The 16,266-nt window shown below is 52.4% G+C and overlaps 2 protein-coding genes across 4 annotated transcripts; one reads left to right on the forward strand and one right to left on the reverse strand.

Annotated features, from left to right (window-relative positions):
- Window positions 1–1,651: 1,651 nt before the first annotated feature.
- Window positions 1,652–11,862, forward strand: PIAS3 (protein inhibitor of activated STAT 3). Of its 2 annotated transcripts, none has more exons than XM_019956667.2 (14): window positions 1,652–1,847; window positions 4,471–4,888; window positions 5,048–5,132; window positions 5,375–5,425; window positions 5,661–5,751; window positions 6,465–6,599; window positions 6,805–6,910; window positions 7,611–7,684; window positions 7,819–7,979; window positions 9,274–9,407; window positions 9,488–9,656; window positions 9,793–9,926; window positions 10,128–10,165; window positions 10,690–11,862. In XM_019956667.2, exons 2-14 carry the CDS (start codon window positions 4,474–4,476, stop codon window positions 10,954–10,956), a joined length of 1,860 nt encoding a protein of 619 aa, XP_019812226.1. In that variant the 5' UTR covers window positions 1,652–1,847; window positions 4,471–4,473; the 3' UTR covers window positions 10,957–11,862. The 2 variants fall into 2 exon arrangements, with proteins under 2 accessions (XP_019812226.1, XP_019812225.1); XM_019956666.2 differs by lacking the exon at window positions 1,652–1,847 and adding an exon at window positions 2,450–2,559.
- NUDT17 (nudix hydrolase 17) lies at window positions 9,091–16,214 on the reverse strand. Of its 2 annotated transcripts, XM_019956671.2 has the most exons (8): window positions 14,175–16,214; window positions 13,828–14,014; window positions 13,569–13,594; window positions 13,327–13,419; window positions 12,973–13,071; window positions 12,615–12,751; window positions 12,093–12,245; window positions 9,091–9,643 (listed from the first exon to the last, which is right to left on the reverse strand). In XM_019956671.2, the coding sequence occupies exons 1-8, from the start codon at window positions 14,364–14,366 to the stop codon at window positions 9,622–9,624; spliced, it is 909 nt and encodes a 302-aa protein (XP_019812230.2). In that variant the 5' UTR covers window positions 14,367–16,214; the 3' UTR covers window positions 9,091–9,621. The 2 variants fall into 2 exon arrangements, with proteins under 2 accessions (XP_019812230.2, XP_070641886.1); XM_070785785.1 differs by lacking the exon at window positions 12,973–13,071.
- Window positions 16,215–16,266: the final 52 nt, after the last annotated feature.

Genomic DNA, 16,266 nt, shown 5'->3' on the forward strand with positions numbered 1-16,266 from the left:
CTTTCCCCATCTCTCTCTCTCTTTTTAAATCTTTCCTATTCTCCTTCCCCTGAAACCACTGAAAATTCTAGAAGGTATAAACTAGTCCATAGTAACTTTTGATTTGTTGCTGTTCAGTTACTCAGTCCTGTCCAACTCTTTGCGACCCCATGGACTACAGCAGGCCAGGTTTCTATGTCCTGCACCATCTCCTGGTGCTTGCTCAAACTCATGTCTATTGAGTCAGTGATGCCATCCAACCATCTCATCCTCTGTTGTCCTCTTCTCCTCCTTTGGTATAGAGGACTTAACAAAAAAATGAGCTCAGGGCCTGATGAAGACTCAAGTGTTGGAGGGAGCAGCTGGGATTTAGAACCAAATATTTGAGCTTGAGTTTCCACTACTGCTGGCAGCAGAGCAGCAAGGAAAGAACCTGAATGTCAGGAGAGGGTAGACATCCTCCCTAGGGACAAAACCCACATAGTAGTTGGGCATGGTCCAGCTCAGCAGGTACCTGGGGGTGTTGGTAGGCTGGCACCTTCAATCTTACAGTTTTGGGTCTCATGGGAAGGGTTATATTGAAAGTAAGCAAAACGAGAGGATTATTCATATTATTTACTAAAGTACTCTTTCTGTATGCCAATTATTGGTTTAACCATCTGGCTGCTGCTAGACTGGAAACTTCTACAAGGATTTTATGTCCTCATCACCTAACAATCTTTGAACAGTAATCAAATATTTATTGAACAAATGACATTATCACTTAGGTCCCAACCAACTAAGTACAAAATGCTGTGTATTTTTCCAATACCTAGTTTGGGTAAACTGCTCTCAAGTTGGTATTTTCAAGGGAACTGTCTGCGAGTGATTAGCTTAGTTGAAAAGGTCTATGGCTTTGGAGGAAGGAGAGTAGGCAGTTCAGACAGTGGCAGAAAAAGTGCCTTTTCTCGGCGAGAAAAGCTCCCCTCCATTCACCTTCAACTACATTAAAGCTCTTAAGTCTCTGGTGACAGTCTGTGTATTTGCGGTAGGGAGTAGGGGGCCACAGGTGGAGCAGGTAGGCTTTAGGTACACTTCGGATTTTAGCAGCTCATGTTTTCTTTCCCGTAGGGAGAGACTCACTGTAAGTAGCTACCTCTTTTAGCGATCGGATTTCTGGTCCACACCGTCCTTATTTGCAGCATACTTCCACTCAAAACGCATATAAGGGTTTGCTTGTAGGGAGTCAGAACAGTAGTGAGAATGGTGAAATCCAAGAACGTCTCTCCCATCCACTCCCTGCTGCTGCTGCTGCTGCTAAGTCGCTTCAGTCGTGTCCGACTCTGTGCGACCCCGTAGACGGCAGCCCACCAGGCTCCCCCGTCCCTGGGATTCTCCAGGTAAGAATACTGGAGTGGGTTGCCATTTCCTCCTCCAATGCATGAAAGTGGAAAGTGAAAGTGAAGTCGCTCAGTCGTGTCCGACTCTTATCGACCCCATGGACCGCAGCCCACCAGGCTCCTCCATCCATGGGATTTTCTAGGCAAGAGTACTGGAGTGGGGTGCCATTGCTTTCTCCCATCCACTCCCTAGAGGAGTTAATCTCTCCTCCGCAGGCTCAGAGTCCCGCCCTCTCCCGTCTCAGACTCCGCCCCTCTCCACTTCTCCGCTGTCCTGGCGGGCTCATCCAGGAGAGGGCGGCCCCAAGTCCCAGCGCTGGGCCGGGCTGAGCTCCCGCCCGGGCGGAGCTGCGGCTGCAACGTCCAGCTGCCGGACCGACCTCCAGCCGTGCAGACCTTGGGAGCAGCGCCGGGCCCCTTCCCCCCCCATCTCCTCAGCTCCCCCTCTGAGCGTCCCGAGCCCCCTCCCCGCTCCTTGCAACTGTGCCGGTAAGTCCCACTCTCCGCACGAAACTTTTTGCTGGCGAATTTGAGCCCTACCGCGGGACCATGAGATACAATGTAACCGGTGGGGGGGAGGGGGTGAAGAATTGAGAATAGCCGTCTTGAAATAAACAATTCACGACTCTCATGCGTCCCTAAAATGGATCAGGTCTCACCCATTTCCCGAGTTGGTGGAACTCTTGAATTTGGCTGGTTAAACTTGTAGATAGGGAGATGAGGGGGTTTGCTCCAACTTTGCTCCCCCCTCCCCCATTTGTCTGAGATTAAGCCCTTCTCGAGACTTTTCCCTCCATATCCCAAGTATCTTTGGCTTTCTCAAAGCTCATCCCTTCCCGACTCCGGCGTGGCAAGGCCCCCCTCCCCCAGGTACTTCGGGTTCACCTCCTCTCGCATGCCACCGGGGACCCCGCGATCCTTCGGGCGGCACACTCCCTCCGGGTCTACGGGTCTGGCACCGCGGCCAAAGACGTGCAGCGGCTGGGTCCGGCTGTGGAGGGAGGGGCTGAGGCTGGGGTTCGTCCGAAACACGGCGGGCGGGGCTGGGAAGGGGAGGTGTAGGGGGCCGGACGGGGCGGAGCAGGCGGCATTTGCGGCCGGCGCCGGGGTGGAGAGTTGTGCGCCGGTCCCTGGGCCTGAGCTTCGGCTCGGGCTCGGGCGCCTGCGATGTCTCAAGATGGCGGAGCTGGGCGAATTAAAGGTACCGGCCCCCTCCCCCATCCCCATCTGGACTGAGCCCGGCTGTACGCCGAGTCTGGGAAGCGACCGAGACTGGGTGCTGAGGGCTTGGGTGGCGGCCGGAGACGTGGTGGGGACTGGCTGCTGGGGGTGGTGAGAAGTGGCTGTGGGCGAGAAAGGGGCTGCGCGGGGCTCCGGGGGCGGGGCCGCGGGGCAGATGTAGGGGTGGGGCCGAGGGGAATTGCAGCTGTTGGGGGCCGAGGCTCAGGGGGCGGGGACGCGGGGTAGAAGTCGAATTTGGTAGTAGGGGCAGATGTAGGGGTAGGGCGGGGAGGAAAAGCTGCTGTAGAGGCAAAGCGGACGAGTCGATCGAGGCCTAGAGAGGTGACAGTAGGGGGCAGATGATGGGAATGGGGCTGGGGGGCCGATTACCGGGAGGCTCCTGGGGGAAAGGCGCTGAGAGGATAGAGACTTTGGGGCTGCTGTTGGGATCTGAGCCTTGGGAAGTACCAGTAGGTGGCTGAGATCTAGGGGGCGGGGCTGTACGGGGATAGATCGAAGGGGTGGGGCAGAAGCATCCTGGAGGCTGAGAGGAAGGTCCTGCCTTAGTGAATCGGTATCTCTGGGCAGAGAGAAAGTGTGAGACTATGGGATTGAAAAGAAGAATTTCTTGACAAAGCTAATGGAAAAATAAAGACAGGACCGAGGAGATAAGGATGAGGATAAAGGTAGAGGAGCAAGTTTTTAATCATATTCCTCAAAAGGGGCCCAAAGCCATAATGCCTCCATAAGAGTTGCAGATGATTAGTAAGATCGGCCTGTGGCAGGGTCTCCTGGAGATTCACAGAAGTGAGTCCTCTAAGCGGAGAGCTTACCACTACCAGAATCTTGAGGATAAATAACCATCTTGCAGAATCTTTAAAAACCATGGGGTTCACCCCCTTGCTTCCTGGCTTTATTCTGCCTTTTGAAATGGAAGCAGAGTCATGGGAAGGTCTGAGGTCTAGTCACTGGTTCCAGCTTCCTAGGAGAGTGTGCAGTTCTGCAGTCTGGCTCAGGGGCTGATCACCTTCTCTCCATTCTTCCAGGGGCTCTCTTTAGAGCTTTCCCCTTGTTTCTTCCACCCCTGTGGAGGAAGGGAAGAATCACTTACTTTCTCTGGGTAGGAGAGAAGCAGGTTATTAGTTCCTGGCAGATGGAGTAAACAGGTAAACAGGAAGGATACCTGGACTCCACAATTCACTGTTAACCCCTCACCCCAAGTTTTGGTCCTGTTTCTCTCCCAGAAAAAATAGGACTGAGGGGTGAGTGGTTATGTAAATAACACCAAGAAAAGGTTTGGGAAGTTATGAGCATTGAACCCTGACCTGGCCACAAAAGCTTGGGGAAAATAGCTGAGGTAGATTAAGGTGTGGAGAGGAGTTGATTTTGAGGCACAATCCTCCAGCCACCTGGCCCCTTTCTTCCCTGTGGGGCTGTGTGGCCTGAATCCTCTTCTCCCCCTCCTCCCTGTCTCCTGTTCCCTTTCAGGAGGCTAGGATGGGTCTGAGAGTCTGAGAAAGAGCAAGAGAGGAGATAAGCGGCTTAAAGGAGGGTCCAGGCTCAAGGCAGGGTGGTGGTAGGCTGTAGTGGACTCAGAGTTGTGCTGTAGGGTGGCATGCACCCTGCCCCCACCTGGTCAACTGACGGGATGGGGAGACAGGATTGCTCAAGCCTGGGGGATAGTGGAGAGGTGACCTCAGGGTTGCTAGAATGGGACTTAGATGTCCTTTTGGCTAGGTAGGCAGTTTGGCAGTAATCCACTGGCTGCAAAGCATCTTTCAGATCAGTGCTGGAGGGAAAGCGCATTGCCCACCTAAAAGCTCAGCCCCAGTGTCTTTGGCAGGACAGGTCTGTGCAAGATAGGATCCTCAAGCTTCTCTGATCTCCACAGCACATGGTGATGAGTTTCCGGGTGTCTGAGCTCCAGGTGCTCCTCGGCTTTGCTGGCCGGAACAAGAGTGGACGGAAGCACGAGCTCCTGGCCAAGGCCCTACACCTCCTCAAGTCTAGCTGTGCCCCCAGCGTCCAGATGAAGATCAAAGAGCTTTACCGCCGACGCTTTCCCCGCAAGACCCTGGGGCCCTCTGATCTTTCTCTGCTCTCCTTGCCCCCTGGAACCCCTCCTGTAGGCTCTCCTGGTCCTCTGGCTCCCATCCCCCCGGCCCTCTTGGCCCCTGGCACCCTGCTGGGCCCCAAGCGTGAAGTGGACATGCACCCTCCTCTACCCCAGCCTGTGCACCCTGACGTTACCATGAAACCATTGCCCTTCTATGAAATCTACGGGGAGCTCATCCGGCCTACCACCCTAGGTATGGATCTTTATGGTCCCTGGGTCTTCCTGGCCTCCCTGCCTCTTCCTCAAGCCTTTCTTAGGCTTTTGTCCTGTGCGCTCAGCACACTGGAATAGGGGCCACTTCTGTGGCCACGTGGGCATGGGCTTGGGAATAACTGCCCCTTTGTGTCCTCAGCATCCACTTCTAGCCAGCGGTTCGAGGAAGCGCACTTCACCTTTGCCCTCACCCCCCAGCAAGTGCAGCAGATTCTTACTTCCAGGTATGTCTCTTTGAGTCCCCCTGCCTCATCCTTGGGTGGTTACCCTGAGACTCTGCTCTCTGACTTTCTTCTTTTCTTTTTTGCCCCCTTCTCACCATCCTCCTGCACCTGCTCTGTCCCTCATTCTCTTGTATGTCTCGTCTCTATCCCCTGGACATCTAACTCTCTGTTTCTCTGTTCACCCCTGTGCTACCCGCCAGGGGCCACACACTGACATCTCTCCTTCTCCCTCCCTGTTTCAGAGAGGTTCTGCCAGGAGCCAAATGCGATTATACCATACAGGTGCAGTTAAGGTGAGTTGATGCTGTCTCCCAGCAGGTCTCCCACTGAGGGTGGGAACGAAGTGAGGGTATGCGCGCTCTTTATTAGGAGATACCCCTGCTCCGTCACACCCGCCTGGAGTTCTTGTTTGGAAGCTAAAGGCTACAGATACCCTTGATTGATTTTCTGAGATTGCCTACCTCTCTTTGTCAGATTTTGTTCCAGAAACTGCCTCCCATACTTTCATCTTCTCTTATCTGTTACCAGGTTCTGTCTCTGTGAGACCAGCTGCCCCCAGGAAGATTACTTCCCCCCCAACCTCTTTGTCAAGGTCAATGGGAAACTGTGCCCCCTGCCGGTAAATGCTCTTCTTCTTCTGACAGTCGCCCTCTCCTTGTTTGAGTTCTTCAATGTTAGCTACACATCTGTTATGAAAGAGATGTGCCTAGCACAGTGCCTGACACATAGTAGGTGCTCAGTTTACTGCCTGAATCGATATAGTCTGGCGAGAACTACGATAGGGCTGAACAAAGGTTCTCTTAGAACCCAGAGGAGGGACGTTGTTGTTGTTCAGTCGCTAAGTTGTGTCCAACTCTGCGATCCCATGGACTGCAGCATGGCAGTCCTCTGTGTCCTTCACCATCTCCCGGAGTTCACCCAAGGTCATGTCCATTGAGTCAGTGTTGCCATCCAACCGTCTCATCCTCTGCTGCCCTTTTCTCCTTTTGCCTTCAATCTTTCCCAGCATCAGGAGGGATATTAGTTCAACCCAAAGACTCAGAGAAGATTCTCAGAAGTGATGATCCTAGAGTTGAGGGTTAGAAGAAATTGGGTATCCCTACTCTTCCTTTTTAAGAAGGCAGTGAGCAGGTTCCTTTATCTTTGGTCAGTGAATAAGCTCTCCTTTTCCCCCAGGAATGAACCTCACTCCCGACCCTAGCTAGTGCCCCAGTTTTTTGAGTCACTGAATGGGCCCCCATCTCCTTGGTCAGAGAATGAGCTGACCTTTTCTCCAGAAAGTGAGTAACCTAAGACAAGATGTGTTGACCAGTCCGCCCCTCCCTCCTCCAGGGTTACCTTCCCCCTACCAAGAACGGGGCTGAGCCCAAGAGACCCAGCCGCCCCATCAACATCACACCCCTGGCTCGTCTCTCGGCCACTGTTCCCAACACCATCGTGGTCAACTGGTCGTCTGAGTTTGGACGGGTGAGCATGGTTGAGACAGGGAGCCTGGAGAAGCCTGCAGGGAATGAGAGGGAACCATCAAGTGTCTTGGGCTGGGGAAATATCCATCTCTTTGTGGGTCTCTCTCCCTTAACTTGCTGTCTCTGGCCCTTGTGTGACAAAGTGGAGATGGTGGTAGTGGAGGTGTACAATGCAGAGGCTAATTGTTTCCCCCACCTCCAAGTAGAATTACTCCTTGTCCGTGTACCTGGTGAGGCAGCTGACGGCAGGGACCCTGCTACAAAAACTCAGAGCAAAGGGCATCCGGAACCCAGACCACTCCCGGGCACTGAGTGAGTAACATCTTGCCCCTCTTCCCTCGACCCAGATCCAGTTTTTCCTGGCCCTCTGGCCTTTATAGTTAAACTTATACCCTTCTTGTGACAACTTACCTTGTTACCTTTTACATGAATCCTAAAACCCTTGTGGTACCCCTCTTACCAGTCTTTGTGGTTGAAAAGTGGGGCCACTCCAGGCTTGAGTGACACTCTTGCATTCCCAGTTCTACATCTGCTTTGTACCTCACAGACCTTAACTGTTAGAATATGGGTTCTCCAGACTAGAAAGAGTCTTTTTTAAACTTAAAATTTTAATTTATTTATGGCATGCATGTTTAGTTCCCTGACCAGGGCTTGAACCTGTGCCCCTTGCAGTGGAAAAATGAAGTATTAACCACTGACCACCAGGGAAGTCCCTAGAAAGAGTCTTAAGTATCGTCTACTCCAACCGTCTTGGCAATGCTTCAATTCCCTCTAGGTCGTCTCTGCCAAAGATGCTGAAGATTAAGCATCTTTAGGGACTGGCAGATCCCCTTCCCCCACTTAGCCTTCATAATGCAGGTCCCAGGCCACCCCCATATGCTATCTCATAGGCCCCCAAAGCCTCTCTCCCCAGCTGCCTCTCAGTCAGGGCCATCTGCTTCTGGCTTCAGCATCTCCCGGGGCTCTCTCCAGCCTTGCTGACCCTGTGGCTCTGGCCCCACTCTTGTTTCAGTCAAGGAGAAGTTGACCGCTGACCCGGACAGTGAGGTGGCTACTACGAGTCTCCGGGTGTCACTCATGTGCCCGGTGGGTACCAGGGAGAGGAGAAGGGGCAGGAGGGGTGGCATGAACTTCTGGACGCAGATGAGGGTTCGTAGGGCGGTAGGCATAAAGCTTTCTGGGACATGGGGACTCTGACCAGAGAACTTGTCTTTCCTCAGCTGGGGAAGATGCGCTTGACTGTCCCTTGTCGCGCCCTCACCTGCGCCCACCTGCAGAGCTTCGATGCTGCCCTTTATCTACAGATGAATGAGAAGAAACCAACGTGGACATGTCCTGTGTGTGACAAGAAAGCTCCCTATGAATCTCTTATCATTGATGGGTAGGACCATTCTGCATTCTGCTTCCTTTTACTGAGGATATCTGCTAGGACTGCCCCCCGTATATATAAATCCATATCAATAACTTACTTCCCCTCCCTTGAACCTGCTTACCTGTCTATTTTATAGAAATATTATCTATCTTCCCACATTGAGGACTCACTACACATTGTGCTGAGAACTTTGCATGCCTTATCTCACTGAAGCCTGTGAGATGCCGATAACCCTGTGAGATGGGTACTGTCATTATAGGGGAGGGAAGCTGAAGCCTAGAAAGATGCAGTATCTTGCTCAAAGTTAGGGTAAGTGATACGAACTGTTATATAGAACAATTACCTGACCTCTTACTGTACATAGCAGTCAGGTTCTTCCGAGGGCCTGGATGTGCTGATCTAGCGAGTCTTAACTCTCTTCCAGATCCTCTGTTACGGTTCTTGTTCCCAGTGCCTTTTTTGAGGTGGTTTATAGAGTTCTGTATAGAGGGCTTTCTTGGTGGCTTAGTGGTAAAGAATCTGCCTGTAGTGCAGGACACCTGGGTTCAATCCCTGGTCGAGGAGATCCCCTGGAGAAGGGAATGGCTACCCACCCCAGTATTCTTGTCTGGGAAATCCCATGGACAGAGGAGCCTGGCAGGCTACAGTCCACGGGGTCACAGAGAGTGGGACATGACTGAGCGACTGACACTTTCATAGTGTTCTGTACCTCTGCTGCTTCTGTCTTATTCCTAGTACCACACGAAACAGATTTTTTAGCATGTGTTTATTTTAAAACTTAGCATTTAAAGTTTTCACAGCTCTTTTATACACCTTGGGCTTCCCTCATAGCTCAGTTGGTAAAGAATCCACCTGTAATGCAGGAGGCCCTGGTTTGATTCCTGAGTCGGGAAGATCCCCTGGAGAAGGGATAGGCTACCCACTCCAGTATTTTTGGCCTTCCCTTGTGGCTTAGCTGGTAAAGAATCCACCTGCAATGTGGGAGACCTGGGTTTAATCCCTGGGTTGGGAAGATCCCCTGGAGAAGGGAAAGGTTACCCACTCCAGTATTCTGGCCTGGAGAATTCCATGGACTGTATAGTCCATGGGGTCACAAAGAGTCAAGACACGACTGAGCAACTTCACTTTCACTTTCTTTATTCACGTTGCTTTGATTCCAACAACCCAGAGAGGCCAGGAGGGTGGATAACAGCCCTAATTTACAGATGAGGAAACAGGTTCAGGAAGGTGAGTCCCAGAACTCCGTGGCCACTGTTCCAGCCACCTCCCAGCCATGTGAATTCCCATCTTTCCTCTCCCCCAGTTTATTCATGGAGATTCTTAATTCCTGCTCGGATTGTGATGAGATCCAGTTCATGGAAGATGGATCCTGGTGCCCAATGAAACCCAAGAAGGAGGCATCTGAGGTTTGCCCCCCGCCAGGGTATGGGCTGGATGGTGAGTGACCCCTTGTCCCCCAGTTGAGCTAAGTCTTGTGTGGCTTCTTCTCTGAGACACAGTCTTCTTACCACCCACAGGCCTCCAGTATAGCCCAGTCCAAGAGGGCAATCCATCGGAGAGTAAGAAGAAGGTTGAAGTTATTGACTTGACAGTAGAAAGCTCATCAGATGAGGAGGACCTGCCCCCGACGAAGAAGCACTGTCCTGTCACGTCAGCTGCCATCCCGGCTCTTCCTGGAAGCAAAGGGTATGAAGAAACAGGCTGAATCTATAGCACAGGGCACAGAGGGAAAAATCAGGAATGGGCAGACCCTGGGGCAGAGAGGGGACTTGGGATGCTGAACTGGGTGAGGGCACCTGTGATTCCATCTCTTCCCCCACAGAGTCCTGACATCTGGTCACCAGCCATCTTCGGTGCTGCGGAGCCCTGCTATGGGCACGCTGGGCGGGGATTTCCTATCCAGTCTCCCACTACATGAGTACCCGCCCGCCTTCCCCCTCGGGGCTGATATCCAAGGTATGACACGGATCACAGCATGGGGCCCTGGCCTGCCACGTCCTCCCCGAAACCAGTTCAGAACCCTTGCTCCTCTTCAGAGCTTTTTGGCTATTTTGCAAAGGGCTACAATCCAGGGAACTTCCTTGAGTTTGTGTGTGTGTGTGTGTGTGATGAAGTGTTTCAATAGGAGGTTGATTTTAATTTTTCTTTTCCTACCAGGTTTAGATTTATTTTCTTTTCTTCAGACTGAGAGTCAGGTAAGTGGTCCCTTCTCCACCTCATATCTCTGAAGCTTCCTCTCTAGGCACTGATGGGGCCCCTCATTTTCCCGAGACCTAAGTCGGCTTCTTCATGAAGGGCGGGGTGGTACGGGCAGTTTATTTCCCTCGGAGGCCCCGCCTGGGACTTCCTCAGATTCTCACTGGAGTCTTCCTCTGTCCCGTTACTGTTTGTCTCTAGTTTTTGGTGTAGTTCTGCTCTTGTCTGCTCACCCCCCACCCTGCCCCCAACCCACGTGCACTTGAGCGCCGTGGCTGCCCTAGCCGGACATTCCACACATTTCAGACGCCCACAGGGCTGAGCTGGTGGGGCTGTCTCAGGGCAGGGAAGAGGGCTGGGGTGTGGGGGAAGGAGTCAGAGGAGAGCTCTCCTGCTTCTCAGAGAACTCTTCGGGATTCTGAGGGGTTGATTTATCCCATATGGTATTTGTGAGATGGGTGACTGGGAGGCGGGTAAGGAAGGTCCAGATAAAATCTTACACCACACTCTTGCTTCCTCCCAGCACTATGGTCCCTCCGTCATCACCTCACTAGATGAACAGGATGCCCTGGGCCACTTCTTCCAGTACCGAGGGACCCCTTCCCACTTCCTGGGCCCGCTCACCCCCACGTTGGGGAGCTCTCACCGCAGCGCCACGCCGGCACCCCCTCCTGGCCGTGTCAGTAGCATTGTGGCCCCTGGAGGCACCTTAAGGGAGGGCCATGGAGGACCCCTGCCCTCAGGTCCCTCTTTGACTGGCTGTCGGTCAGACATCATTTCCCTGGACTGAGTCTCCCAACACTGAACAAGTATGCTGTGGAGTCTAGACTCCTGGCCACTCTGACCCCTTGGGGCGGAGGCAGGGGAGCTTTGGTCAATGGCCAGAAATACCTTCGTGGACGCCGGTTTTTTGGCCTTATCTCTGCCTGACGAGGCTAGCACCCAAAGGGTTAATATTTAACCTCTTTTTCAGGACATTTGGGGTCTGCTTTTGGAAATGTTCTTTGACATCCAGCACATTCCTTTGGGTCTGTTAATCTAGGCAGTGGGAGGCAGATGGGATGGGATGTGAGTTGGGGAAAGGGCTGAGTCCTCAGCCTTGACTGTCTAGGGCCTTGTGGGGAAGGGGCTTTTCTCGTGTCCCCCAGATACCCTCTCTTCCCAGCCCCCACAGCCGGCTCTGCTCCTCCCCTGCATCCATCATCTCTTCGTGTCCATTCCGTTTTCTTTGGCCAAACAGACAGGTGGAGTAACTGAGATAGGCAGACACATGGACGGAGAATTCTATTTTGGGTTGCAGATCTTTTGTGCGTAAACAAGAAAAACCAAAATATTCCAAAGATGACCTTCCTTGCCTCCTACTGCCCAGTATGACTAAGGAGGAGATAAGGCCTTAGCCCGGATCCCCAGGCGTTTGGGAGAAGGGCCTGGCTGACTGCCTGGGTCTCTATTTATATATTTAAGTTCACAACGTTGCTTACGCTGACCAGCCTGGGGCCTGAGCTTCTAAAGGCTGGTGGCCCTGGGGTTAGGTCTGGCTCATTCTGCACCTTTCCTGGGAGGTGGGAGCATCCTTGTGCTCTCGCCTGTCTCCCTTTTCAGGCTCCTCTGGGGCCCAGGATCTATGTTGTAATTTTACTTTTTATTTTCACAGTTGTAGCAAAGTTCTTACCCATAATAAAGGTTGTGAATGTTCTGTGAGTGTCACGGAGGTGGGCTGGGGAGGTGATTAAGCACTCGGCTTTCCAGATCCCTGGTGTGGGGAGGTGGGGAGGGAGGTCCACGCTCTGCTATCCCTTGCTGGCCCTGGGTCCAAGTGAGCTCCAGGTGTTACACTGAGGACTTGCCAGGGCAGTTGTTCTTTCTTCCTTTCTTTGCCCCTTCAGCCCAACACCGTGGAGCCCTTATGTCCTTCCGCATCCTTACCTGCCCAGATGTTGCAGCCAAAGCATGAGGGCAAACTTGGTGCCAGTGCTGACCCTCTCTCTGCTGTCTGCCGTGCCCGGGGTTGTCCGCAGCAGGGTGGATGTGGGCAAGGCCAGAGGCTGGGCTCCTCCATTCTCTTTTAGTTCCACTGCACTGCAGAACGACAGCTCCTGTCTGGGCTGTGCCTTGTGGCTTAGCCCCACTTCCATATCCATTAGGTCATATGATCCTCCGAACCACCACAGGAGAGGGGTGGGTCGGGGGGGTTAACCTCATTTTACAGAAAGGAGGGTAAAATGACTTGCCCCAATGAGAGTGTGGGACCGAAACCCAGGTAGCCTATTAGACAGGAATTCTTGGGAGTATAATAGGCACTGTCTTTGATCTATGTGCTCTCTTCATTATCAGTTGACCAACTCCGTCCCTAAATCTCCCCCACAACACATGTCTTCCCCTGAGGAGACAGAAGGTAAACTTCTCAATGTCTATGTGTTGGAGGGACAGGGAGAAGTTCCTACTTACGGTACAGAAGATGGTAGGTCCTGGGGAAGATGTTTGGGGGTCTCTGTCCCATCCTCTGTGGCAGCCACTGCAGCTGCTATGTCTGGTCCCAGCCACATGAAGGCACTCACCTCTCCTGCATTTGGTTGAATCCGGGCCTGGGGCCAGACATGTTGATGCTTTAGTCATGGCCTCTCTCAGAAGACCTGTTCTTGATCACAGCCTACCCACAGGTGGAATGGAGAGACTTGGAGCAGGGACAAAGGAGAGGCTATTGTATTTCGTGTTATCTCTGACTTTCCCCGCACCTTAGTCATCCTTGGAACCAGTCTTTCTGGGCCTCCTCAGCCCCATTTCCTTTGTCTACTGCCAGCCCTACCTGGAGCTGCTGCTGTGACTCCTGGGAGATGACAAGTAGGTAGAGAACGATGTGATGGTATTTGGGGAGACCCCAGCTCAGCTTAGGGGGGTAGGCAGACTAAGAAGAAAAAAAAAAGAGAACTTCCTGTCCCTTTTTGAGACTTTGGAAATGCAGCTGAGGGAGTGGAGAGTAGAAATGGTGTAGGAGGGACATGGGTAAGAGTCATGGGATTGGGGACTCCAAACCACCCACACTCCATCAGTTTCCCTGTGGTCAAGGCAAGTAGGGCTGTTCTGTGGGCTTTGGTGGGTTAGTAGTTATTAAGTGCTCTTGGTTAGATAGGAAGGAACCTCTCCCAGGCCCCTGTCTCACCTCCCATAACCCCAGAGGGACCCAGGAGAACTGGCCCTGGGGCAGCTGGAGTCCACTCTCCTCCCAAAGCTCTCGAAGCCCCCCATCCAGCAGCTGGGGGTGAGAGGATAGGAGGTCAGAGAGGCCAATGCCTGGCTCCTACAAGTCCTGTGTTTGCCCTTCCTCCAGCCCACACCCCATGTGGTCCCAGACAGGGTCTCTCCTTCAGCAGAGGGTGCGGTCTGGCTCAGTTGATTGGTTACCTCTTCATCAGGTTCCACATGCCCACCTGCAACAACAGTGGGACCAGTCGGTGAAAGGTAGTGTTCCTGTCCAGGGACCCCCACTCACTATTCACGCTTGCCCCCTCCTCCAGTGGACACAGATGCAGTTGTAGCCCCTTGTGATTCTGGGACCTACCACACTTCTGGGCCTACTTCTGTCATTGAAACTGGGAAAAGAGCTGTGGGGTAGAGGCAGATTTCTTTCCTGGACATTGGGCCTTGTCCTCAGGTCACTCACCTGGGGGTACCCAGAGGTTGGGCGAAATGTTGAGGGTGCTTGTCCTTCGCGTCAACAAGACAGTCTGGTCGCTGGACTGCAGAATGACCGCCACACCCAGATCCACACCTCGACCTTTCGGGGGCAGCTCAACCCCCGGAGCCCTGGGCTGTTGGTCCAGGGCCGCAAAAGGGCAGAAAGGCGGTCGCTGGCGGGAGGGAGCCACTGGGGTTAACATCGCAGAAGAGACAAGGAACTGGAGGAGCCCGAGGCAGGTGACCGGCCCAGGCCTCTCGCCTCCAGCTCCCACCCTCTCCCGGTCCCTTCCTTCGGTCCTTCACCCGCCCCATCGCGTCCCCTCTCTCCACCTGGAGCGGAAGCCTGGCCGACGCGCCTGGGAAAGGCTTGTCCGAGAGGACCAGTTGTCCCCGCTTCAGGCCGCAGTGCGTGGGCCACGGCCCGAGCCCCGACCCGGCGCCCAGGAGGCCGCACACACTCTGCGCGAAGCTCACCGACTCCGGGCGCCCGGAGAGGAGTAGCAGCACCCGTGCCGCCGCCATCACGGGCTGCGGCGCGCCTGGCGCCCTCTGGTGGCCCAGCAGCGCTTCCCCTCCGAGCCTTCCGGCGGCTCGGAAGGAAACCGGGCTTCCGGAACGTCCCAGGGGGAAATTGAGGGAAGAACCTTGGGGATGATCCAGGAGTATAATAAATAAATGACAAAGCGGAACGCCTCTAAATCCTCAGCTCCTCTTGTCCTCCCATCTTCTGTTTAGGAAAATGATCCCTAGACTGAGCGATTTCTGGACTCATGTGTCATTTCCCACCAGGCATGGGTGGAACTCTGTAAGCAACCTTCCAGGACACTCTGCACACCTGTGCTAGCAGGTAACACCTCGGATTAATTACATCTATCTCTTAGCCAGACACCCAGGAAACATTCTTGACACCTTCTCTTTCTTTCTTTTCACTCAAATGGCAGCCAAGTCCACCAGATTCTACCTCCTTGAATGTTCTCAAATCTGTGTCTTAATCTCCAGCCTCCGGTGCCCTAGTTCAAGTCTTCTTCATATTCTGCCTGATATATTATTACAAATCTGTACGTAGTCCATCCTAAAAGCAATAAGTCCTGAATATTCATTGGAAGGACAGATGCCGAAGCTGACACTCCAACACTTTGGCCACCTGATGCAAAGAACTGACTCATTTGAAAAGACCCTGATGCTGGGAAAGATTGAAGGCAGAAGGAAAAGGGGACGACAGAGGATGAGATGGTTGGATGGCATCACCAACTCAATGGACATGAGTTTGAGTAAACCCTGGGAGTTGGTGATGGACAGGGAGGCCTGGTGTGCAGCAGTCCATGGGATCACAGAGTCAGACACGACTGAGTGACTGAACTGAGATAGTCCTGCCCCCACCAATTCATTCTCTACAGTTCAGAGTGATCTTTCCAAAACACAAGTCTGCTCATCTTGCTTCTCCATGGTCTCAGGATAAGCTAAGCTACTTACCACAGCATAGCAAGGACCCACCAGTCCTTGCTCCTGCCTGTCAATTCTGGCAGGACTTATGCTGTTTTCTAGTCATATCCTATTTGTGGGTCCCCTAAGAAACAGGCTCTGCTTCCCTCTGGGGTCTTTCCCTCTTTCACCTGGTAAATCCCTATCTTCCAAAATACAGATTGAGTCACTTCTCTTTGCCTCCTTTCTTGCCTGACCCTTCTCCCCTTTACTTCTATACTACAGCCCCCCAACACATCCTTGTACTGATTTGTCCCCTTTCATTATGTTTGTGCTCGAGGCTATTCATCTTTGCATCTTGGTACTGGGGATGCTCAAAAATGATGGTAAGTGTCTTGAAGGCAGAGATGGTATTATATTAAGAGTTATCTTTGTATATTGTCTCTACAGTTAATTGGGATTCCAATGTTTAACGAATTAGGACTAACACTTGGTAGGAGCAAACTGAAGTGATTATGAAATAAGACCTAACTGTTTTAAATGAAATGAAGCTGCTGGGACAAATTATACCAACTAATCATCTATCCACAGTACTGAGAGAGGGAAGTTACAATTGCCAGTTTTTAGGAATAATGGTGAAGAGAAAGGCAGTGATTTATTGAGTGCTTATCATATGCCAAGCACTGTGCTAAGTTTTACACACATAATTTCAGATGTGTTAGAAGCCCAGAGCTGGCAAATATGACATTTATCCATAGATTCTAGTATGACTGCTTGGGCCAACCCACCTACTAGCCCTACAAATAGATTTTATCCCCCTCTCCGTGGTAGTCTTTCACATTCTCTACACTGTGTGTGTGTTTAATATTACAGTTTAACAAAGTAAAGAACAGGTGCAGCTTTTTGAAAATGGGATAAAAAGCTTAGGAAGAAGTTTTTCTGTCAGGGATGTTCAAACACAGCTTTAGCTAACTTCTTGGTGGGAACTGATACATCTAAT

The sequence above is a fragment of the Bos indicus genome, chromosome 3 (assembly GCF_029378745.1).
Source record: "Bos indicus isolate NIAB-ARS_2022 breed Sahiwal x Tharparkar chromosome 3, NIAB-ARS_B.indTharparkar_mat_pri_1.0, whole genome shotgun sequence".
NCBI lineage: Eukaryota > Metazoa > Chordata > Mammalia > Artiodactyla > Bovidae > Bos > Bos indicus.